The sequence below is a fragment of the Electrophorus electricus genome, chromosome 7, assembly GCF_013358815.1.
Source record: "Electrophorus electricus isolate fEleEle1 chromosome 7, fEleEle1.pri, whole genome shotgun sequence".
Taxonomy (NCBI): Eukaryota; Metazoa; Chordata; class Actinopteri; order Gymnotiformes; family Gymnotidae; genus Electrophorus; species Electrophorus electricus.
The window spans coordinates 20,542,265-20,566,101 of NC_049541.1; the positions used below are offsets into that span (position 1 = coordinate 20,542,265).

Below are 23,837 nucleotides of genomic sequence, written 5' to 3' on the forward strand. Positions count from 1 at the left end.
AGACTTTACTCTGGTCTATTACTGTAGACTTTACACGGGTCTATACCTGTAGACTTAGACTCTGGTCTAATTATTTAAAATAAATGATGCTGATGTCAAAAAATTTATTTGTTTAAGATACATGTGTTTTTTATCTAAATTACAGCTAAATAAATTGAGATGTTTAAATTTTCTGATTAATACACTGCCTGGCCAAAATAAACTTCACACACTCTAATATTTCGTTGGACCGCCTTTAGCTTTGATTATGGTACACATTCACTATGGCATCATTTCCACGAGCTTCTGCAATGTCACAACATTTATTTCTGTCCAGAGTTGCATTAATTTTTCCCCCAAGATCTTGTATTGATGATGAGAGATTTGCACCACTGCACAAAGTCTTCTCCAGCACATCCCAAAGATTCTCAATGGGGTTCAGGTCTGGACTCTGTGGTGGCCAATCCATGTGTGAAAATGATATTTCATGCACCCTGACCCACTCTTTCACAATTTGAGCCCAATGAATCCTGGCATTGTCATCTTGGAATATGCCCGTACCATCAGGGAAGAAAAAATCCATTGATAGAATAACCTGGTCGTTCAGTATATTCAGGTAGTCAGCTGACCTCATTCTTTGGGCACATAACATTGCTGAACCAAGACCTGACCAACTGCAGCAACCCCAGATCATAGCACTGCCCCCACAGGTTTGTACGGTAGGCACTAGGCATGATGGGTGCATCACTTCAGCTGCCTCTCTTACCCTGATGCGTCCATCACTCTGGAACAGGGTAGATCTGGACTCATCAGACCACATGACCTTCTTGCATTGCTCCAGAGTCCAATCTTTATGCTCCCTAGCAAATTGAAGCTGTTTTTGCCGGTTAGCCTCACTGACTAGTGGTTTTCTTAAGGCTACACAGCTGTTTAGTCCCAATCCCTTTGCATTGTGCATGTGGAAATGCTCTTACTTTCACTATTAAACATATCCCTGAATTTTACTGTTGTTTTTCTACAATTTGATTTCACCAAATGTTGAAGTGATCTCTGATCACAATCATTCAAGATTTTTTTCTGACCACATTCCTTCCTCAAAGATGATGTTTCCCCACTGTCCTTCCACTTTTTAATAATGCGTTGGACGGTTCTTAACCCGATTTTAGTAGTTTCAGCAATCTCCTTAGATGTTTTCTCTGCTTGATGCATGCCAATAATTTGACCCTTCTGAAACAGATTAACATCTTTTCCACGACCACAGGATGTGTCTTTCGACATGGTTGTTTAACAAATGAGAAGCTACTCACTGCATCAGTTAGGGTCAATTAACCTGTTGCCAGCTGAAACAGTCACCCATTAAGTAATTATCCAATGGGAGGCTCTTACCTATTTGCTTAGTTAAATCCAGGTGGTGACCTTTTTTTGGCCAGGCAGTGTACTTAATATAGACTAAATGGTCACCTTATGCGCACACAGTGGCTGCAGGCATGGGACTGAGCCTTGGTGCGTGTGTGTGTGTGTGTGTGTGTGTGTGTGTGTGTGTGTGTGTGTGTGTGTGTGTGTGTGTGTGTGTGTGTGTGTGTGTGTGTGTGTGCTGAAGGGTGTATAGATTTATGCTACCACTCCATCACAATGCTGTGTAATTTTGACTACTCACCAATAGCAGGTAGATACTTCACACACAGTTTTCAAAGAAATTAACCAACTGAAAAGGATCCTGGGACAACAGGCTTATTCAAAGTGGTTAAAATCATTGAGATTTGGCTAAAATCACAGGGATGTGGATAGAATAACAGGGATGTATCTTAAATCTCTGATTCTGTTCCATTTTATCACTCTGAATGTGTAGATGATGAAGTTCTATGATACCTAAACACAGCCATGTGATTAGTGTTGAACATTTTATGGAAGGTGGTAAAGGATCAACGTTCAGCCTATAGATGATATGATAAAAGAGTACATTGATAAGTAGGTTAGGATATTATAATATAACCTATTATTACTTTAAATACAAAATACTGGTTTGTTTCAGAATGTTATCCTAGTTTTGATAACCCCAAATCAGATCTTTTTTTTTTTTTTTTACCTCAGTTCATTACATAGAAGTTCAAATATAGGCTAATGAAATGTAACTTACATATAATTAAAATACCAAACTCTCTCTCGACCTTACACTGTTTAACAGGACGCACCTCTCCATGGTCCTGAAATGTCTGAAATGCGTTTCCAGGAGGGCACTGCGCAAGCTGCTTATTTTAACTCAGGAATGAACGGATAATTAGCTGATGAACCAAAATTCCCCTTCGGGAAGGGGAAGGTTTGTCTGATAGGATACGAACCGCAATGTCACATATACCAAATTACTTCCAGAACGTCCAGTGCAGAGCATTGTGTAAAGGTTATAACAGCAGTCGTGTTTGTTTCTAGTGACCACTACAGAACGATGTTAAATATGCACTACAGCGTTTCATTTCTGAACTTTGGCACAAGCCAAACAGACGAATGAAATCGAGTGTAAAGCCCAAGAAATAGCAAAGTGCATTAGTGACAAGCGAATACGGTAGATCTCTGCATGAACACCGAACACAGCGTTAGACGCTGCGTAAAGTTTTTGGACAGTACGGCAAGCTTGACGCGCACCAGCATATCCACCGCTGATCGTCTTTCTGGGTGGTAACCAGCAATGCCAGACGTATGACGTTATTGCTGGCGTACGATTGCAGTGTAATTGTGCTGTACTAAATGAGTCCCAGTCGTATTGGCTTACCTTCCAAGTGCGTTATACCATCTGTTTAGTTGGGAAGAGCGGTCTATACAACTTTAGCATAGAGCACTAATTTGTTCATTGAGTTATACTTGACAGTTCTGTTTACTGGTTTACTTAGCTTGGATTGTTAATCTTTTATGCAAGTGATCTTTACTAGAAAACACCACTCTAAGCCAACGCTGCAGGTACGTTTAAAACATTATATTCTATACATTTTACGCACCGTACATCCAAAAAGTAATGTCTTGGAAGTTAGCTATAATTTATTTTTTTGCATCATTTTTAAAAGTCGGTAAAAAAAAAAAAAAATTGTTCCTACAAGTTTATGCTTCAGCATATCTTCATCCTGATTGTACATAGCTCAAACTCCCGCATGCGTATTGGAAATTGTTATTTATCCAATAACAAAAAGCAATTATCTAATTTTACGACTTTTCCCTCTATCAGGACTGAGCAATGCCGTTTGCGAAAACCCTCCTTGTGTTGGCTGTGCTTTGCGCGCCTATCTCCAGCCTATACTACTTCGTCTGCGACGATGAGTTTCTTCCTCGCTCAGAAGCTGACGAGCACCCCGCAAAGCCATTGTACGACACCCTGAGCCTCCTGTACAAGCCCGCAGATGCATTGTCTTCTCAGGAGTCGCGGGAGAGAAGGACGTTGCCCGAATCCAACTACAAGTTTTTAAGCCAGACCCTCCTCAGGAGTAAGATGTATCGGAACAGCGCAAAGAGTGAGCGCCGTAACCAGGTCACTCTGTCACTCGACGTGCCCACCAGCATCATGAATATCCTCTTTGACATCGCCAAAGCCAAGAACCTGCGCGCTAAAGCGGCGCACAACGCGCGCTTACTGGCGCAGATTGGAAGACGAAAATGAACTCTTGCTCGTAGAAGTCATTTACGACGTGTCATGTGTTGTTGCAAAAGCATACGTTCTCACTCATTTGCGTGTAATGTTATACAGATGACTTGCGAATTAGCAGATACGCAAAATAGGCAAAAGGTACATTTTTCTGCGAAATGTAATTGATTTAGACTTTAATAGGAATTCTGAGTGCTCTTTGTGGATATGCTCAAACTGGTGCACAGAAATATGTAAATGTCAGCATTTCTTTGGAAAGAGATATCTTGCCAATGGGTTGAGTTCAAAACGATTAAAATGATAAAAAATAACTGCTATTATTCAATGCTGATAGGCATACCAAACATCGGAGTACTAAGAGTAAAGTACTAATAAAAGTTGATTTGACGGCAAATGCATTATTCGGCATAGAAAAGCCTGCACGTGCGCGGTGAGGGAGCGGTTTCCAATAGCGACTTCGCAAAGACGCGAGCCACTTTTATCTCCTTCCCTGGACGCACGAGGACGAAGCAGGTGAGCGAGACTGCACTAACGGGTGCCGCTAGTCCCGATTTAGGCTACAACCTGCGGAATATGAACTCTGCATGTCCACTAGGAAAGTAATTCTCCTACAACTAGGAGTGCACGCATTGCTTCTACTCTTTCTATTCTAATAGAAAAAGTCCTTCTCCCACGTTCCAAAATATGTGCACGACGTAGTTGTGTACTATTTCTACACAATATAGTAGTTTAGTCCTACTTTTTATTTTATGATGCAGCTTTGTTCTTTAAATGAAACACATCACCCACACAAAATAGGGTCATCTTTATTGCTGTAGTGTTAAAGGAGCAATAAGTCGTTTTTACCACCAAAAAGATTATTAATTTACATTTTTTCCCCCGTAAAATGCAGCTCACATGAGATGAAGAATCAAATTACTTTGACATGCTCAAATGATACAGTTTAGACTCCACAGAGCAGGTCTTCCACATGGAGAATCACATTTAAAATAGATTTAGTACAGAATCTCTGAAATATCCATGCCTGTAGGCGTCAGTATAATGGCTGTTTCATAATTTGTAGAAGAAACACTGGAAAAAGGACTCATCACTCCTTTAGTGCTTTATTATATCCTTAAATTAATATGTGTGAACAAATGTGTACTTCTATAACAGTGTTCAGAACCCAGGCTATTTTAATCAACAGCCCAGCTGCTGCAGTAAAGCTGAAATGCACTCATGTTTTTGAAGAGAAATATGTACAGTTGACCTCATCAGAAATGGCCAGGTGCAGCAGATCTCATTAAATATAAAACAGTCCAAGCAATGTTAGAGAAACCGACCGGAATCAGGATCCGTCTGTAGGCTGCTGTTGCAATACATGAGTAATGAATCAGTTTTAAAGCTGAGTGGTAAATACGGCTTGGATCACTACTCTTGGCCCTATCATATGATACAGTTTCACTGGAGAAACCTGTACCCTCACATCACATACATCTGATTTGAATGCTACAACTTTCATTACCTCCATATGACATGAAAAGGTATTCTTACTTTAGAATTAATCAGACTGCTGTCTTATGATGTGGGCCAATATGAACAATTACATACATGAAATATAAACTTGACAACCGTTTTCTGATACTGATACAGGAATAAACTAATTCCTTAATTGCAGCTACTAATTAATTAGTCATTAATGGTATTAATGTTAATTAATGGTATGTTACTACCTAAAGACTACTAACAATGGCTAAACCTCAGAGCGAGAGAGAGAGAGAAAAAACACATTATTTTCACGAGACTTTTATTTTGAAGACCAGGCAGGGTGGGTGACATTTTGGCTTTCAGAGCTGCACCAGAGTTGGGTGACGTGGAGGGAAGTTGTACCAGACTTCTTGCGTATTGCAGCGAACATTCCTTAAAATGATAAAGAAATTTGACAAGAAGGATGAGGAGGCCGGTAAGTATTCAGTTAATGCCGCACTGTTGCTTACTAAAAAAATAATATTGTTCCTTTATCATTTACTGCTGAAACGTTTGACGGAGTTAGATGCGATAGCTGGCTATGTTGGCTAACTAGCTGGCGTTAGATAGCTTAGCTTTTTTGCGAGCCACAGCTGTTTAAAAGCGACTTGTTGGAGAGAGGTAGCGTTAACTATCGTTACGTTATTGTGTCGTTACATATAACTGAACTTAAAACAGTGTCGCACGCTTGCCTTGAAAATCATGTTCTGTGTTGTCAGAGAGCTAGCATAGCGCTAGCTAGCTAACCCTCAGCCTGGTTTCTCATTCCCATGACTACGGTCTGAGTGTTTCACAGTTTTACTGTGTCAGGATGCCTTTCTTTTCAGTTGATTCAGGCCAATTGTGCATATGTTAGCTAGAGTTGGCGTACTGGCGTCTAAGTCAGTTGAACGTGAGCTGGAAGCTAGCCAGCCACCTCGCCACGCTAGCTAGCAAAGCAAGCCGCATCGTGATGTTTCACGTTTTGAGTATAGAATTACTCGATGTGATGTACGTGTACGCGATGTTAGAGATGCCGTCGTTTACAGACTACGCTCCTGGGGTGCATTCAGTTCCTCATGACAGTTTTAACTCTCATAATGCTGCTTGTAGGAAGTGGCTCGAACCCATTTCAGCACCTGGAGAAGAGTGCTGTTCTGCAGGAGGTGAGTGGGACTGTAACCTCTTAACCTGTCAACCAGTCACCTGGAGTTCACATTAGTGCAGCCAGCTGAGTGAACTGTGATTTGCCTTTAAGGCTCGCATCTTTAACGAGACGCCCATCAACCCGCGGAGGTGTCTCCACATTCTCACCAAAATAATCTACCTGCTCAACCAGGTGAGTGCGGCAGTGCTCTGCCACCTGATCCCACCTGATCCCACCTGATTTCTGTCCCCGAGGGTCTTGGTTTCTGTTCCCTGAATCTCTTCTCTCTGCCAGGGCGAGCACTTTGGAACCACAGAAGCCACTGAAGCATTTTTTGCCATGACTAGACTCTTCCAGTCGAATGATGTAAAGCCTTCTTATCTACAACTTTCCAGTGTTGCATCAAATTTTGTTGCTAATCATTTTTGATTGTTGTTTAACACGTCTTGTCCCCCCCCCCCATCCTGTTAGCAAACCTTGAGAAGGATGTGCTACTTGACCATTAAAGAGATGGCCAACATCTCAGAGGATGTCATCATAGTTACGAGCAGGTGAATGGACATGCTTTGCCCTGCTGTAGAGTTTTTCACTGAACTGCTTTTCAGTTTCCACCGCCTCATTCTGCTGAGCATGCCTTGAAGCGATGACATTTTATTGTGCCATATAGAGACAACACTAACTGTGTGTGTGTGTTTGTTAGCCTGACCAAAGACATGACTGGTAAAGAGGACGTATACAGAGGCCCAGCCATAAGAGCTCTCTGCAGGATCACGGACGTGAGTGCACTGTGTTCTTTCATGGTTACTGAAGGATTTCTGGGATGGTGTTTATTAAATTATAATTGGACCTTGCTGTGGTCTGATGTAAGAAATAGACACTCGGTTCAATTCAGTTCAAGATGGCTTTATTGGCATGACTTATAGCAGGTACAATTTTAGCAAATCAAAAGCATTCACTCAGTGTGCTTATCCAACAGACCACCATGTTGCAAGCCATCGAGAGGTATATGAAACAAGCCATAGTGGACAAGGTGCCGAGCGTCTCAAGCTCTGCCCTGGTCTCTTCCCTGGTAAGAACACACACCTGTTGATTCTAGAGTTGGTTTGTGGGTTATGCAGTCCTGTGTTGGTTTGTGGGATTTGGAGTCCTGTTTTTTTTGGTTGCCTTCAGCACATGGTGAAGATGAGTTATGACGTAGTGAAGCGTTGGGTCAACGAAGCTCAGGAAGCAGCTTCCAGTGACAACATCATGGTGCAGGTGGGCATGGTCTTGGTTAACGTTATTGTTGCTCATGTTCTCCTGTGCTTGACACACCCTCTCTGTGATTGACAGTACCACGCTCTGGGCTTGCTCTACCATCTGAGGAAGAATGACAGACTTGCTGTGTCTAAGATGCTCAATAAGTTCACCAAGTCTGGCCTCAAGTCCCCGTTCGCCTACTGCATGCTGATCCGCATTGCCAGCAAGCTGCTGGAGGAGACAGAGGGAGGGTATGCATATACGCACAGATATACAGATACGCGCACACACATACAGATACGCGCACACACATACAGATACGCGCACACACATACAGATACATGTACGCGCACACGCAGACAGATACATGTACACGCACACACATACATTGCTGCCTATTGTGCTTTGATGTTGGCCTGTTCATCCTCCTTGCAAGGACGTCGGATGTATCACTGTAATTGTCAACCAACATGACTGGCATGATGACACTTTAAGATGGCTGGGCTAACCCAAACCTGTCAGCTAATTCCCACTTAAAGGAACTGGTTGCCAGGAATCTGAGGGTCATTAAGGTCTATAAGTGGACAGCTGTTTTCCGGGTTTTCAAGGTTGATCCCTGTAAAACTTGACCCAACTCAGTATGTAGTTCCAAGTCAACGGCTCTTGGAAATCTAAATCGCCTCATTATGCATCAACAGTGGCAAGAAAATCTTTGTGGCCTCTCAAACCATGTTTTTGCTTCGGTTGTCATGGTTTAATATCAAAACAAGCCATTGTGCCAGAAACCTTTATAAATCTGTGAATGTGTGCAATTGGTTTACAGCTATTTGCAGCCTGTAATTATTCACAACTATACCAACCCATGATGAACCTCATTTGGAGAGAGAATTAAGATTGTAGGCTGCAGAAAGCTATCTGGAGCAGGAAATAGGAATACTTAGAAACCTGGTCCACACATCAATAAACACATCAGACAAAACGCAGGTTAGGCTCAAATGTTTTGCCTGCACAAGTAGCCTGTATGCAGTAATTATGTAATTTAATAAGACCTGTTAAATGTGAGGATGGTGGTTTGCACTTTTTGATGTAATTCCGCTCTTAACCACAGGGTGGTCATCATTTTCCACTCTCTGTAAACATTGCATAGGTTCTTTGCTTGAAAGCTTCTGTAAACAGTTTCCTGACCAGTATGTTTTTTATATATTTCCGTTTCTGCATGGGAGTTTTGAACACACATTTAAAATTGTTTTTGTGCATACACACTATTTACAAATAAAGTCTCTGTGTGATAAATGTACTTTTTTTTTTCAAGTACTTATCACTTCCACCGTAAGCTAATTATTTAGTTGTTAATCTTAACGCATTCTTAAGACTACTGTGAAGCCTTTACTAAATACACTGAAAGGTCCTTTGGAGTTTGTAGTTTTAAGAGGAAGGCATGATTGTGGGGACCTTGGTCCTTTGCACAATAGAGGTTTAAGACGGTTTTCAGTTCCTCACCTGCTCATAACACGACCTCGGTTTTGTACTTCCAGTCACGAGGAATGTCGGTTGTCTGTGTGCGCACGCGTGTGTGTGTTAAAGCCTTGTGCCTGTGTGTTCTTTTCCACAGGCACGACAGCCCTCTGTTTGACTTCATCGAGAGCTGCTTGAGGAATAAACACGAGATGGTCGTGTACGAGGCCGCCTCCGCTATCGTCCATATGCCTAACTGTACCGCCCGTGAGCTGGCCCCTGCTGTGTCCGGTCGGTGCCTGACAGCATCACTCCTCTGTGCTCTCTCTGTCTTGCTGTGTGTGTGTGTGTGTGTGTGTGTGTGTTTGTTCCTCTCTCTCACACACATGCCCACACACACCTTGAGCGTTTGTTCAATCACACGTTTGCTTTATTTCTCTTAGTTCTCCAGCTCTTCTGTAGTTCACCCAAAGCAGCACTGCGCTACGCTGCCGTCAGGACCCTCAATAAAGTGAGCCTTTTTCCTCCTCCTGTATAATTAAATATTTTGGCAAATCTGTATGATTTTCTCATATCTGTGATATTAAATTTCTATTTCCGGGAACTCGTGTTATTTCACAATAGTTTATTTTTAAACAATATTAACTTGCAAAAAACTATTTTAAAAAATATATAAAATATGAGGTGCAAAGGTTTACCAATCAGTCTGTGTTTTTTTTTTTTTTAACCTACCAGTATTTCAAGAGGTGTAAATTACTGTTTGGCTGTTTAGTTGAGACTAATCTGCTAAACTCAACCTTTTTTGTTCCAAACAAATAAAAACATTATTTGTAGATGACTGGTAAATATAGTAATGTATCATTTGGTATTTGCATAACCAGTAAATGTGAAATTGTCACCAGAATTGTACTACCATTTATTATGAAACTGTGTAATCCTCCTCGTCACCACTAGGTGGCAATGAAGCACCCATCTGCCGTGACGGCGTGTAACCTGGACCTGGAGAATCTGATTACAGATTCTAACCGCAGCATTGCTACTCTGGCCATCACTACGCTGCTGAAGACCGGCAGTGAGAGCAGTGTGGACCGCCTCATGAAGCAGATCTCCTCTTTTGTCTCGGAGATCTCTGATGAGTTCAAGGTGCTTAGGCCGCAGAGATAACATGAAGCAACACTGCACTGCACCGTGCAGCAGGTTCTGTTAAACCTGAAGTGCATATTACAATATGTAATGGCCTCTGTGCTTTCATATATGTTTGTGCTTATTTGTGTGGTGTGATGTAATTATGTAGGGATTTTATAGGAGTGTGTGTGTGTGTGTGTGTGTGTGTGTGTGTGTGTGGGTGTGGTTTTTTTCCAGGTAGTGGTGGTCCAAGCCATTAGTGCCCTGTGCCAGAAGTATCCCAGAAAGCATAGTGTGATGATGAACTTCCTGTCTAACATGCTGAGAGATGATGTGAGTCCATGTTGGATCAGTTCTCCTACACTTGACTTAATAAATTAATCCAGCTCTGTCCATCACATATGGTCACTGGTGCTGGATAAAACATACTAATTACTCTGTTAAAATTCCAGTTCAGCAGTTTTCTCAGTAATGAAGGGTTAGATTCTCTTGTAAGTGCAACATGGTTTCATTGTTGGCGTGGTGTTTGTTTGTTTACAGGGTGGGTTTGAGTACAAGCGCGCCATCGTGGACTGCATCATCAGTATCATAGAGGATAACCCGGAGAGCAAGGAGACAGGTCTGGCCCACCTGTGCGAGTTCATCGAGGACTGTGAGCACACGGTCCTGGCCACCAAGATCCTGCACCTGCTGGGGAAGGAGGGGCCACGCACGCCATCCCCGTCCAAATACATCCGCTTCATTTTCAACCGCGTGGTGCTGGAAAGCGAGGCTGTTCGTGCAGGTGAGAAGTTCCTAAACGTGGCTGTGGTTTAACGCACGTAAATTCCTTCATTTGTGTTGGCATCACCTGCTGTGCTCCATTTCCCAGTGTTCTCACAACTTTGGATCTCAATATATAAAAACCATGTTCTAATCTCCCAACAACTCCTGTCTGCTGTCAGGTAGTAATAGAACTGTAATCTTTGGAATGTAGTAGGAGACTGTACCATGTGGGCTTGCTTGCTTGGTTGTTTTTTTTTGTTTTGTTTTGTTTTGTTGTTTATGTTCAAGTCTTGGCAGGAAGCTGTTATTTGCTTCAACATCCTACAGTGTGACCTGACCCCTAACAAGGTTTAACACGTACTTCATATGGCCAGAACTCCCAGAAGGTGCACTACATAATATAAGTGTGCGATTCCAACGCTGGGGGTCTCTGGAGCGGGAATGGCCCTGTGATGGGCATGGCCCTGTGGTGGGCATGGCCCTGTGGTGTCTGACACTGTGGTCCCCTCTACTCCACAGCTGCCGTGAGTGCTCTGGCTAAGTTTGGAGCCCAGAATGATGACCTGCTGCCCAGTGTGCTTGTCCTGATGCAGAGGTAGGCCTGCCTCTCACATGGACCACCATCACCACCACTTGGCACGTTTAATGCACGCTGGTTTTTTTTTAAGGCATTATACAGGGCTGCTCGCTACTACCTGATTCCCTACAGAAATCCTAGAACATGAATATAACACAGAGGAAGGAACTAAGTTTGCACTGTCTGTGTCTGTCTCTCTCTCTGTGTGTGTGTGTGTGTGTGTGTGTGTGTGTGTGTGTGTGTGTGTGTGTGTGTGTGTGTGTGTGTGTGTGTGTGTGTGTGTGTGTGTGTGTGTGTGTGTGTGTGTGTGTGTGTGTGTGTGTGTGTGTGTGTTGCAGGTGCATGATGGACAGTGATGATGAGGTGCGTGACAGAGCGACATTCTACATGAACGTCCTGCAGCAGAAACAGAAGGCACTGAACGCTGCCTACATCTTTAACGGTAGGCTTTGTGGGCATGGTTTATTGCTACACATGTGGGCATGGTTTATTGCTACACATGTGGGCATGGTTTATTGCTACACATGTGGGCATGGTTTATTGCTACACATGTGGGCATGGTTTATTGCTACACATGTGGGCATGGTTTATTGCTACACATGTGGGCATGGTTTATTGCTACACATGTGGGCATGGTTTATTGCTACACATGTGGGCATGGTTTATTGCTACACATGTGGGCATGGTTTAACGCTACACATGTGGGCATGGTTTAACGCTACACATGTGGGCATGGTTTAACGCTACACATGTGGGCATGGTTTATTGCTACACATGTGGGCATGGTTTAACGCTACACATGTGGGCATGGTTTAACGCTACACATGTGGGCATGGTTTAACGGTAGGCTTTGTGGGTGTTATAACTGTCTGTGATTAGGGTTTTCCTGTTAAACTAATAATTCAGCTAAACATGGTTTTATACTAACTGACTAACTTTCTGCTGTTGTGTGAAGGTTGAAGTTTAGTCTTATTAGACTGTGGCAGGATTTTCATGCTTGGTTTGTGGTCTGGGCTCAGGGTTATCTGTATCTATTCCTGGACTGGAGAAATCTCTTCACCAGTACACACTGGAGCCTTCAGAGAAGCCCTTCGACATGAAGACCGTCCCCCTGGCTACGGCACCAATCACAGAACAGAAAACAGGTACAGAGCTCTGAACCATCACACCTTACATACCATTATGCCTTATCCCATGAATTCATCCTTCCACTTCCAACGCCTGTATCAGTGGGGAGAAACCCTTTAGCAGGAAGTGAGTTTCATGACATGGTTCCTGTACATAAAGCTGCTTGACCGTGTATTTGAGTCTTAGCTGAGTGTGACCTGCAGGGTTTACTCACGAATGCTCAGCTCAGCTTCCATGTTCCATGTTCTTTGTCAGAAATCGCCCCAGTGGCTACAAGCAAGCTTCCTGAAAAACTGGCCCCCTCACGGCAGGACATTTACCAAGGTAAGAGGCTTACCGAGCAAATATCTGCCGTGAAAACTGGAAATAAAGGAAGTTGGACAGGAAAACAAATAGTTTAGTCGTGCTCAGTTCCTCTCACTGTTAGGAATGCATCTGTGTATGGTTTACACACTGCAACGTGATGGTCTAAAGACTTTAGTCCTGGACTTCTCTCTATCCTCACACCCCTCCCTCTGTCTGTCTGTCTCTCTCTCTCTCTCTCTCTCTCAGAGCAACTGGCTGCCATCCCTGAGTTCCAGGCTCTGGGCCCTCTCTTCAAGTCCTCGGAGCCGGTGCAGCTGACGGAGGCAGAGACGGAGTACGTGGTGCGCTGCATCAAGCACACTTTTGTGGGACACATGGTGTTCCAGTTCGACTGCACCAACACGCTCAACGACCAGCTTCTGCAGCGCGTGCTGGTGCAGATGGAGCCGTCGGAGGCGTACGAGGTGGTGCAGCACGTGGCTGCGCAGAGCCTGCCCTACAGCCAGCCCGGGTCCTGCTACACACTCGTCCGCCTGCCCGAGGACGATCCCACAGCAGGTGCCATGCGTAGAATTCACACGTGCCCTCACCTCCTTCCTGTGTTTGTTGCTCTGCCGTTAGTGACTCGTGCGCAGCTCTGTCCGAATGCGCTTGCCTGGCCCTAAAGATGTCGTTTGTCGCGTTTTCCTCTCAGTGTCCTGCACCTTCAGCTGCGCAATGAAGTATCTTGTGCGGGACTGTGATCCCAACACGGGAGAGCCCGACGACGATGGTTACGACGACGAGTATGTGGTACGTGTGCTCTTACCTGACCAGGTCTGTCTCTTCTGCCAATTATTGGACCCGTAGCCAAGGCTATTGTAGACAGTCAACAGACTGTGTGTGTGTGTGTGTGTCTCTCTCTCTCTCTCTCTCTCTCTCTCTCTCTCTCTCTCTCTCTCTCTCTCTCTCTCTCTCTCTCTCTCTCTCTCTCTCTCTCTCTCTCTCTCTCTCTCTTTTTTTTTTTGTTTGCCCCTCTATTAGTTAGAAGATCTGGAGGTGACAGTAGCAGACCACATACAGAAGGTTCTGAAGCCGAATTTCAGTGCGGCGTGGGAGGAAGTGGGAGACGAGTTTGAGAAAGAGGAGACGTTTGCTCTGGCTTCAGTCAGGACCCTGGATGGTAAAGATGACCTTTGAGCTGCGCTCTGTTGCGTTTAGCACCCAGCTGACGGCTCGCAGCGCGTGGCTGTGTCCTGAGAATGCTGTGCTGGTCCTGACGTCCTGTGTGTCGTCCCGCAGAGGCCGTTGGCAACATCATCAGCTTCCTGGGCATGCAGCCGTGCGAGCGCTCTGACAAGGTTCCTGAGAACAAGAACTCGCACATCCTCTTCCTAGCGGGTACACATTCACTTCTTCACCTGGCACTTTTTTTTTTAATTATTATAATTTTTTAAGGAGACCGTGTGAGCTTTCCCTCGCTCATTGTAGCAGCAATTTACACAATACATGAAAGTTTACCCATTCCATGTATGGCCCCCTCCCTTCAAGATAAGATCTATTAATGCGCTGACAGGACAAAGTGGCATAAAGGTTGCAGTAGTCTGCATTAGATTACTATTCAGCAAGTGTCAGATTTGAATTTGAAATTTGATGAAAGCGCCTCTGATGCTGATGTGTGATTGGCTCCCTGTATGGAGGAAGAAAGCCACATTCAGCCCTGCAGTGGCTGAGACAGAGTGCCACATGACTCGGGCCTGATGTATGTATGTATGTGTGTGTGGTGCACCGTTCGGCTCTTTCCGCAGGCGTGTTCAGAGGAGGCCACGACGTGCTGGTGCGTGCGCGACTCGCGCTGGCCGACGGCGTAACCATGCAGGTGACCGTGAGAAGTGTGGATGAGAACGTGGTCGACGTCATCCTCGCCTCGGTGGGTTAACAGAAGAGTGATGTCCCCAGCCGACACCACCAGGGCCTCACATTAGGGAAAAGTATTTTTTTTTCCTGCTGTACAAGTTAATATGTGATATTTGTATGTTTTCATATTGCTCTTTCCAATATGACATATTATAAATCAAGTAAAACAATGAGGCAGAGGCTGTTTCCATTCACATCCAGCTGTGGCTTTAGTATTATTCCTGTCTTTTAAGGAGTAGTGAAACCTGTCCTGGACATTATTAAGTCCAAATGTCTTATCAATAAACAGCACTGAAAAGGTGAAAATAGAGTGAGGCACTGTTTGTTTATAATCGCAGCTTCTCTTCTCTCATCGGGTTCAAATGTATTTGAGGAACCATTCAACAAACTGTTTAAAAAAAATAACCACTTTATTTTTGATAAATTGAGCACATTAAAGTGTTCATCATTCCTTTTTATTGAAAACATTCAATATTTCCAAATTGCCTTTTGGAACTATGCATATGAACAGGGGTTTGATCATTGTAGAACAATAAAACATCACGACATCAATCAGAACAGAAAGGAACAGCTCTCAAACAGTGTAAAAACAGCGCCATTCCTAACTGATGTGCTGAGCTCTGAGGCATTCATTGATCGGTACTTGTCCTCCTACTTTTGCAAATTGCAGTTTTTGGGGCCATTCTTACGTTTCTCCATTTGCACTCACACTTCATGGCCAAATTCTGCTTTTCTGTACGTCAGGCCAGACTGTCCTTCCTCCAAGCTTCCCCAATGCCACTGTATTTACCGTAATGTTGAAGTAACGTCAGCCTGTAACAAGCTGTGAACAACCGACTTGTAATCCGTAGATTGAAGAATCCCCTCTGAACACGACTCTTCTGGCTTTATCACTGCAAACTTAAATTATGTTGTGCATTGACTGCTGAAAAAGATGAGTAGGCCATAATGAACTATAACCATAAAGAAACATTCCTTGACCACAGCACAGGAAACACTGCTTTTAGTATTACTAACAATGATCTGTGACTATTGTAACAACTTTTTGTTTGTTTTGAGTTTCAGCAGAAGCCCAGACTCTCATTATGTTTACAGCTGCTGCTCTGAGATCAGATTCCTCCTGTGCATGACATTCATTATCAGTGTTCCTTTGTAATGGTTGCCAGTGTCCTGCTTCGGCAAGTCAGCGCATGACATCGGCAGGACAGGACGACTCAAAATGAGTTGATGAAGCTGAGGTAGGCGTTCATGAAACCTGTGGGGTCCTCCAGCTGTGGGTAATGACTGATGTGCTCGTCCAGAATCGAGATGGTAGACCTGTGAACCAGCGTTCTGCAGATGTTAAAAAGAAAAAAAACAAAACAAACCTATGTGCATGTCATCAAGCTCTATAAATTAGTTAGCTGTGTGAAGTATGTATATTAATTCATTTTAGGAAAGAAACTTAAACATTACTGGTTAGGAATAAACCAAACTTTTCCAATACATTCTTCAGAAAGTTTCAGCTCAGGAGTTGTAAATGTATTTCCCCCCTGCCCCTTCCAATCGGACACAGCGTGGTCGGCTGATGTTACATCCTGGCCATCCACCAACGCAGGTCGTGCAGCTGAATTACAATGCACATGACAGTTTGTATCATACGCCATAAATGCTGCGTGTCCACTTACTGGTAACGATGAAGAAACTGATTGCTGGGGTTAACTGGATCTAGTGGTCCATAGATCAAATGCACTGAAACAAACAATACAAAAAAAGAAATGAATACTTCAAACCCCAGAGCTTTATCTTCGGCTTCAAGTGTCCTCGTCTACCGTCACTTTGTCCCCGCCCCACCAAAGATTAAGACCGTATTCAGGAGTGTATCGGCGTCTCAGACTGGCTGAGTCCTGTGATATATCTGATGGTCGTCCAATGGTGGGGGATTGGTCAGTGATGACAGAAAAAGACTAGGGGTGTGGTCAGGGGAGGAGCTGAGGAAGAAGGACTAGTTTTAAGAAACCGCTCTCTTACGTGTACTCTATCCATCTCTCTCTCTCTCCCTGTCTTCTTTTCTGTCCTTATCCATCTATCTATTAGGGAACATTCAGGTTGTAAATAGCAGAAATGCTGCATTTCTTTTATTTACAATGCCATTTGTACATTTACAGGTGTCCAAACATTTCAGACAGGGCCATTAGACCATATCATTGGCATTTATGGCTTTCAGCTGACACATTTATCTTAACTTAATCACATCTGAGCACAACTTGACTGAGGATTTTGCTCAAGGGCCCAACAGTGGTAACTTGGCAGTGGATTGAACTGGCAACCTTCTGATTATAAGTCAGATACGTTAACCCCCGAGCTACCACTGCCCCAAAATGCCCAAAGGCTGGTCACATTTGACAAAGATGATGAATTCTTCAGAATATTGAGCACTCAAAATATAAAAACTAAACAGTAGGGTGACTAACAGCTGTAAGATCTTCTCTCTAGTGTTTCCAAGCTTTGCTTCATAATGTCTTCTGATATTGAATTCCTTAATTACCCAACGGTCTCTTAAAACATTCGCTATGGCTCTAGATGAAACGTATTCTCCCTGTCACTATGACCTTTGTGTGTTTTGCCTGTAGCCATGGCTAAATGTCATTCAGTAAATTCATTTGCAGTTAAATGTGTGGGCCTGTGCTGCCACCATCAGGCAAAATGGAAAATTGCAACATGCTGGCCAGCGTGCGAGAGAGCTATCCGTAACCGATTCCGAGAGAGAAGCAACGGGACCTGCATTTGTCCTGCACGTTGGGCAGCCCTGGTACAGCCTCATTACCATATCTGTCCGATTATAATGTGTAATTAATTGGCTCCTTACCTTGAAATCAAACAAAGCCCAGGTGTGGATTTAATTACAGATCTCAGATTGCAACAACTGTTCATGTGAGCACTGTGCATATTCTTAATATGTGTCAAAGAAATGTATGTGTTTTACTACTTTTCTTTGGTCTATGTAATGTGTAACTAACTGGCTTGTATTATGGTAATAAATACATGCGTTACCTTGAGCTCACCTGAGGCTCAGTTAGCCTAGCACGACATAACGTAAATGTGGACTAGTGAGCAATTTTTATTCTTAGTGAGGAGCAGCTATGCATAAATGACAGATGGGTGTATGGAGCTTCTGGAGAGATTTTCAGTGGATTAAACACTTAATCCCACAGACTCAGAATACAGGTCACTGATTCTCTCCCCCCCCCCCCGGCCTATAATGGCAGCTGAGGAGAATGCTAGCAGGTGAGTACAGCAATAACTCCACGATCTCTGGGTTTGCCACGAAGAGTTCACTGTCTTGGTAATGAGCGGACTAGTCTGGCCATGAGGAATGTACTCACGTGGGGTCAACGTAGAGGTCAATGCTCCGACCCATCTGTCCCTGTGTGTCAATCTTTGGTTTATATACTGCAGGACGCTAGATAACAATAAGAGGAAAAAAAACAAACGGAACAGCACACACACCTCATTACTTCGTTATCTCTGCCATACAACGTTCAATTTAAGAGGCTCCCCATAAACCTTTAAAGAAAATGTTTATGATTTTGTGTAACATCTGCACTAGCACATTCAGCACAAACATGGCTGACACGACTTTTAAAAGGTACAGTGCCAGCAGGTTTTCTAGACAGCAGAAGGGTACACACACTGCAGCTGTGTGTGTGTGTGTGTGTGTGTACCCAAGCAGTGCAGCTATTACCTGTCCAAGACCAGGTTTCCGTCATTAAAGCGGACACTTGTCCACATGTCCCAGTGCTCTGCCTCGGTTGGCTGTGTGTACGGCCCGAACACCTCTCCAATCCTGACACACAAACACACTCTACTCCACTCACTTTACTGCACTTTTGTTTTACATCAGATGGTTTTCATTAAACACGGACAGCAACAGGCCACAGGTTCATGCGTGAAAGGCTGCACGGCGCTTTAACACTGACACTCACCCTCTGGAGAAGAGATGGAAGTTTATTAGACGCGTGAGCAGAGGGGAAATGAAGCCACAGTCTTTCAGGAGCTGCAGACACAGACAAAGTGAACAAAGAGTTTTTATATTTCAAAATTATACAACTTCATAGAATGGGCTGGAAAGCTACAAGCACTTACCTTTTGAAGGAATCGTGGGTAGTGTGTTTCTGGAAATATACCTTTCAACCAGAAAATATCAGTAGTTAGTAAGTAGTGCTTTATCTGTTATTGATAATGACAATTACAAGAGAACTGTTGCCTCTCCATTATAATTTAACAATGTATCTAAGATCAGTAGTTTTTACTAGCCCACCTGTGCCTGAGAAACACACTGCCTGGCCAAAAAAGGTCACCACCTGGATTTAACTAAGCAAATAGGTAAGAGCCTCCCATTGGATAATTACTTAATGGGTGATTGTTACAGCTGGCAACAAGTTAATTGACCCTAACTGATGCAGTGAATAGCTTCTCATTTGTTAAACAACCATGTCGAAAGACACATCCTGAAACTACTAAAATCGGGTTAAGAACCGTCCAACGCATTATTAAGAAGTGGAAGGACAGTGGGGAAACATCATCTTCGAGGAAGGACTGTGGTGGGGAAAAAATCTTGAATGATCGTGATCGGCGATCACTTCCAACATTTGGTGAAATCAAATTGTAGAAAAACAACAGTAAAATTCAGGGATATGTTTAATAGTGAAAGTAAGAGCATTTCCACACGCACAATGCAAAGGGATTGGGTCTAAACAGCTGTGTAGCCTTAAGAAAACCACTTGTCAGTGAAGCTAACCGGCAAAAACAGCTTCAATTTGCTACGGAGCATAAAGATTGGACTCTGGAGCAATGGAAGAAGGTCATGTGGTCTGATGAGTCCAGATCTACCCTGTTCCAGAGTGATGGACGCATCAGGGTAAGAGAGGCAGCTGAAGTGATGCACCCATCATGCCTAGTGCCTACCGTACAAGCCTGTGGGGGCAGTGCTATGATCTGGGGTTGCTGCAGTTGGTCAGGTCTTGGTTCAGCAATGTTATGTGCCCAAAGAATGAGGTCAGCTGACTACCTGAATATACTGAACGACCAGGTTATTCTATCAATGGATTTTTTCTTCCCTGATGGTACGGGCATATTCCAAGATGACAATGCCAGGATTCATTTGGCTCAAATTGTGAAAGAGTGGGTCAGGGTGCATGAGATATCATTTTCACACATGGATTGGCCACCACAGAGTCCAGACCTGAACCCCATTGAGAATCTTTGGGATGTGCTGGAGAAGACTTTGTGCAGTGGTCCAAATCTCCCATCATCAATACAAGATCTTGGGCAAAAATGCAACTCTGGACAGAAATAAATGTTGTGACATTGCAGAAGCTTGTGAAAACGATGCCACAGTGAATGTGTGCCATAATCAAAGCTAAAGGCGGTCCAACGAAATATTAGTGTGTGACCTTTTTGGCCAGGCAGTGTAGATTTCCTTTGACTAAATGAAAACATTAAATACATGTATGAACTGGGTGAAACTCTTCATCTGCACTGGCAGATCCTGGAACAGGGAGGTTCAGGACCTAATGTCTAGTTTTTATATCAACTCCAGTGGTCCACTGATAATTAATCTCTGCAGTGCTGCCCTCCCCAGGCCAGGTGACGGTGGGGGTGTGGGTGCAGCAGTGCCTTCTCAGTTTCTTCATGTTGCCACACCCTTTTTAAAAAAACAGTTTTCAGGGTTTTGGATGTATTTCCTTGCAGTGTTTTACAGGAGTGCAGAAAGTTGCAGACAAGGGTTCAGTTGCTCCGGCAGACCGAGCAGCTCAGGCAAAGAACCAAGCTGGACAGAAACGCACCTCCATTGGAAAGGCAGAGGCTGTTGATGGCCAGGTGTCCGCTCCGGTTCTGCTCACTCCTGTGTGGTGAACAGTCCATGCGAGAGCCATGAGGACCATATAGACAAACACAACAGTCACCTTCAGCGTGATCTGCATGCTACAGACCCTTTGGGGTGGATTTTTGAAGCTCCCCATTAGCTAGGCATTTTGGGAGTGCCTGTAACAATAGCATAGCCTTCACTACACTTGGACAACTCATTTTACAGATCAGCACACCAATGTTACCTCACAGTTTTTGGCATTTCAATTCTCTCCATCCACTAGGAAGCTGTGCCGACACGTTCCTTTAAAAATGAACACTTGAAACACTGGAATCTTAGACTGAAACATCTTCCATCACTAGTAGCCCAGTGTGTAGGCCTTCGGACTCTCAACCAGAAGGTTGTGAGTTTAAGCCACAGCTCTGCCATACAGCCATTGTTGGGTCCTTGACCAAGGCCCTTAACCCTCTCAGCTCCAGCGGTGCAGTACGATAGCAGCCCCTGCTCTCTGACCACAGTAATTCAAGCACAAGTTGATTTGACCATGTCTTTCATTTTTGAGCAAACCCACCCACTTGGGTGTAGCTTTCAAAGCTCGTATGTCATCCTACCTGTAGAGAAGCTCCAGGGCCACCGTGTCACCATAGTCGTGTGAGAGAAGGTTGACCTTCTGCTCCGCCAAGTCCAGATGAGAGAGCAGGGCCTCCACTATACTGGCCTGCTCAAATATGGAGTACGCATGAGGCCTCTGAAACACAGAGCCAACACAGCACCAATACAGTCAACACAAAGCTAACACAGAGTAAACACAGCATCAACAGAGTCAACACAACACCAACACAGTGTCAACACAGTCACACACAGTCAATACAGCGCCAACACAGTCAACACAAAGCTAACACAGAGTAAATACAGCATCAACAGAGTCAACAAAATGCCAACACAGTGTCAACACAGTCACACAGTCAATACAGCGCCAACACAGTATTAACACAGTCACAACGCAGCAGCAACACAGTCAACACAGCCCCAACACTACATTACTACATTACAACACAGTCAACACAGAGTCAGTGCAGTCAACACAGCGCCAACACAGCGCACACAAAGTCAACACAGCACGAACACACTCAATACAGTCAACAGAGTGCCCACACAGTGCCAACACATCACTAACACAGTCAACACAGTACCAACGCAGTCAACACAGCGTGAACACAATCAAATGCTACTTTTGATTACAGGTAAAACAAGCCTGGCTCAACTAAATAAAAATATCAGCGCGATACAAAATATTAAAAAGAAAGTGACTTCTTTGAAGACATGTAAATAGTAAACCGCAATTTTGTTTGCCTCTTTATTAATAATGTTGAACATGAGGCTATTTAGCTCACAGGTTTGTCTGAAAAGCCAAAGCCCAGGAAGTCAGGAGCGATCACTCTGTGAAACCGCTGCTTCAGAGGTTCCCAGATCTACAGAGCGACAAGAGAAGTTTTTCCTTTAGTACAGACCTACTTCAAACGGCCATAAACAAACAAATAAACCAGCTACTGGCTATGGAAACACATCGCATGTTTCTACTCTGAACTGTGATCTACTCATGCATTCTGTTTCATGGAGGCATGAATATTATTTGGGTTTTGCATTGTTCCTGTCTGCACATTGATTAAACTGTTACATCTTGGTGTAATCACAGCGGACTGGACAGGGACAGTTACGACAGACTTTCTGTAGCCTTTCAAAAGACTGAAAATATTGGCCGTTCTCCATGACAGTAATCAGCGAGATGGCCAGCTCACCTTGTGCCAGTCATAGCTTGATGTGGGGAATCCATGCAGCAGCACAACTGTGTCAGAGCTCCCCACAGGCCCCACTGCCTCTGGCATGGACCACAAAGGATTTTTTAAAAATAGCTGTTTGGTGAAATTTTCCACCCCTATTAAATGATGCATCTCTTTTCTTGGGGTGTGTACTTTTATTAACCAAAATTTCTGGGAAACTGCCTTTAATCCAACAGTAAAGACAACCGTTTCATTGCATTTTTGAGCATACTGAGGATGCCAATAATTGTGCATGTCACTGGACCGAAGAAAATTAAAAGATTAGCAGCGCAAAAATAATTTCCTGCTAAAGAAAGATATCTGCAATTTCTATTAGACAATACTTAGATTACTATGTCATGAAATAAGGAAAGTGCTCGTTTGTGTGCAATATTACACCCACGATTTAGAAGACATTTTTGTTAAAACATGTCTAGTGTATAATGATTCCATTAGAGAGGCTGCGCGCCGTATCTCACCTTTGTAAAAGATGCTGTTTCCACGGAAGCTGAACGAGCGGCCTGTGGCGCGCCAGGTGTGCAGGGCGCGAGACAGCTGCGGCTGCGGCACGTGCAGGTAAACCGCTACCAAGGGGACGCACAGCAGCGCCACGTGCAACCACCATTCTCTCGTCATAGCGCGAGCACGTGCGCGTTCCTGCCCTGCGTTCTGACGCGACACGAAAGATCACGTGGCGAGCGGATCACATGCGCGCAGGGCCGCTGCTTACCTGCGAGCGGAATGCGCTACAATTACAAAGACGCGAGCGGAGTGAGCACGTGCCGGACGGCCAGTTTTAGGGTCGTCATTAAACAGACCCATGGAGCAGATCTGCGCATGCTGTCATGCTGCCACGTTTGTTGCCCTCGCTGCGCGTAACCGGCGTGTTGAGGACGCAGTGGGGAACCTGCGCAGCCACTTTGCGCGTCTAGGCTTCTGTGGCGCTAACGCAGCTGCGCGCGCAGTTCTTCCTTTACTTTGAACTGCCAAAGGTCTCGCGCTCGGAATGAAGCCCAGGGCAGTGGAGGACGCCTGGCGGCGCGGGCGGCGAAGTGCACCCAAGGCAGCCCGAGGCTGTAAACCTTCATTTACGGCTCCCCGCTGGTGGAGACTATAACAAACACGCTAAAACATTCCTTTTAACTTGCGTGTTAAGATGCGCTTTTAAACATTCAGTGCTATTTCCAGAGTTTGTGTGAAATTGCGTACTGTGTGTTCATTATAATGTACAGAAGGACTCAGTGGTATGAAGCAGCCTGCTGTTCCGCTCTGTGAAGGACTTGTATCAGCTGGGTAACTGTACCCGTCCTCTCCAGCTCAGTCATACTAAAATAAAATAAATTAAAATAAAATACACGATTTCAGACCCGAACCACACGCATTCACCACAATTGCTTACTACACTTCCACACTTTTAAGTGCACAAAAGAATTTAT

At 44.1% G+C, this 23,837-nt stretch overlaps 3 protein-coding genes across 5 annotated transcripts in view; 2 read left to right on the forward strand and 1 right to left on the reverse strand.

Annotated features, from left to right (window-relative positions):
* ucn3l (urocortin 3, like) overlaps positions 1 to 3,918 on the forward strand; it is a 4,939-nt gene extending 1,021 nt beyond the window's left edge. Inside the window, exons 1-2 of one of the 2 annotated variants that reach the window (XM_027029083.2) lie at positions 1,606 to 2,931; positions 3,194 to 3,918. In XM_027029083.2, coding sequence (XP_026884884.1) covers positions 3,203 to 3,622 — 420 coding nt within the window. In that variant the 5' untranslated portion in view covers positions 1,606 to 2,931; positions 3,194 to 3,202 and the 3' untranslated portion in view covers positions 3,623 to 3,918. Of the gene's footprint in view, positions 1 to 1,605; positions 2,932 to 3,193 lie in introns of those variants that run through there. The other variant, XM_027029084.2, reaches the window with a different exon arrangement.
* Positions 3,919 to 5,430: 1,512 nt separating this feature from the next.
* On the forward strand, positions 5,431 to 15,036 carry copg2 (COPI coat complex subunit gamma 2). Its single transcript, XM_027029085.2, has 23 exons — positions 5,431 to 5,549; positions 6,206 to 6,258; positions 6,351 to 6,431; positions 6,534 to 6,605; positions 6,711 to 6,790; positions 6,940 to 7,015; positions 7,216 to 7,308; positions 7,410 to 7,496; positions 7,572 to 7,729; positions 9,091 to 9,224; positions 9,377 to 9,444; positions 9,888 to 10,076; positions 10,296 to 10,391; positions 10,599 to 10,842; positions 11,343 to 11,418; positions 11,739 to 11,842; positions 12,420 to 12,545; positions 12,784 to 12,852; positions 13,081 to 13,392; positions 13,529 to 13,626; positions 13,858 to 13,996; positions 14,116 to 14,214; positions 14,622 to 15,036. The coding sequence occupies exons 1-23, from the start codon at positions 5,513 to 5,515 to the stop codon at positions 14,750 to 14,752; spliced, it is 2,622 nt and encodes an 873-aa protein (XP_026884886.2). The 5' UTR covers positions 5,431 to 5,512; the 3' UTR covers positions 14,753 to 15,036.
* Positions 15,037 to 15,121: 85 nt separating this feature from the next.
* Positions 15,122 to 23,454, reverse strand: mest. 2 transcript variants are annotated; one of them, XM_027029087.2, is made up of 11 exons: positions 22,881 to 23,454; positions 22,381 to 22,460; positions 21,976 to 22,053; positions 21,193 to 21,329; positions 20,559 to 20,617; positions 18,856 to 18,896; positions 18,696 to 18,766; positions 18,455 to 18,556; positions 18,096 to 18,172; positions 16,398 to 16,461; positions 15,122 to 16,047 (listed from the first exon to the last, which is right to left on the reverse strand). In XM_027029087.2, exons 1-11 carry the CDS (start codon positions 23,035 to 23,037, stop codon positions 15,945 to 15,947), a joined length of 969 nt encoding a protein of 322 aa, XP_026884888.1. In that variant the 5' UTR covers positions 23,038 to 23,454; the 3' UTR covers positions 15,122 to 15,944. The 2 variants fall into 2 exon arrangements, with proteins under 2 accessions (XP_026884888.1, XP_026884887.1); XM_027029086.2 differs by having other exon boundaries at positions 15,122 to 16,062; positions 22,881 to 23,360.
* Positions 23,455 to 23,837: the final 383 nt, after the last annotated feature.

Bases quoted from the DNA above. Each gene is read 5' to 3' on its own strand.
- copg2 (XM_027029085.2), top strand. From the start codon at position 5,513: ATGATAAAGAAATTTGACAAGAAGGATGAGGAGGCCG. The intron at 7,016-7,215 runs GTGAGTGCACTG...CTTATCCAACAG, and splicing joins CTCTCTGCAGGATCACGGAC to ACCACCATGTTGCAAGCCAT. The intron at 13,997-14,115 runs GTAAAGATGACC...GTCGTCCCGCAG, and splicing joins TTCAGTCAGGACCCTGGATG to AGGCCGTTGGCAACATCATC.
- mest (XM_027029086.2), bottom strand. From the start codon at position 23,037: ATGACGAGAGAATGGTGGTTGCACGTGGCGCTGCTGTGCGTCCCCTTG. The intron at 21,330-21,975 runs GTGAGCTAAATA...TCTGTGTTTCAG, and splicing joins TTGGCTTTTCAGACAAACCT to AGGCCTCATGCGTACTCCAT. The intron at 16,063-16,397 runs GTAAGTGGACAC...TAACATCTGCAG, and splicing joins CAGTTTCTTCATCGTTACCA to AACGCTGGTTCACAGGTCTA.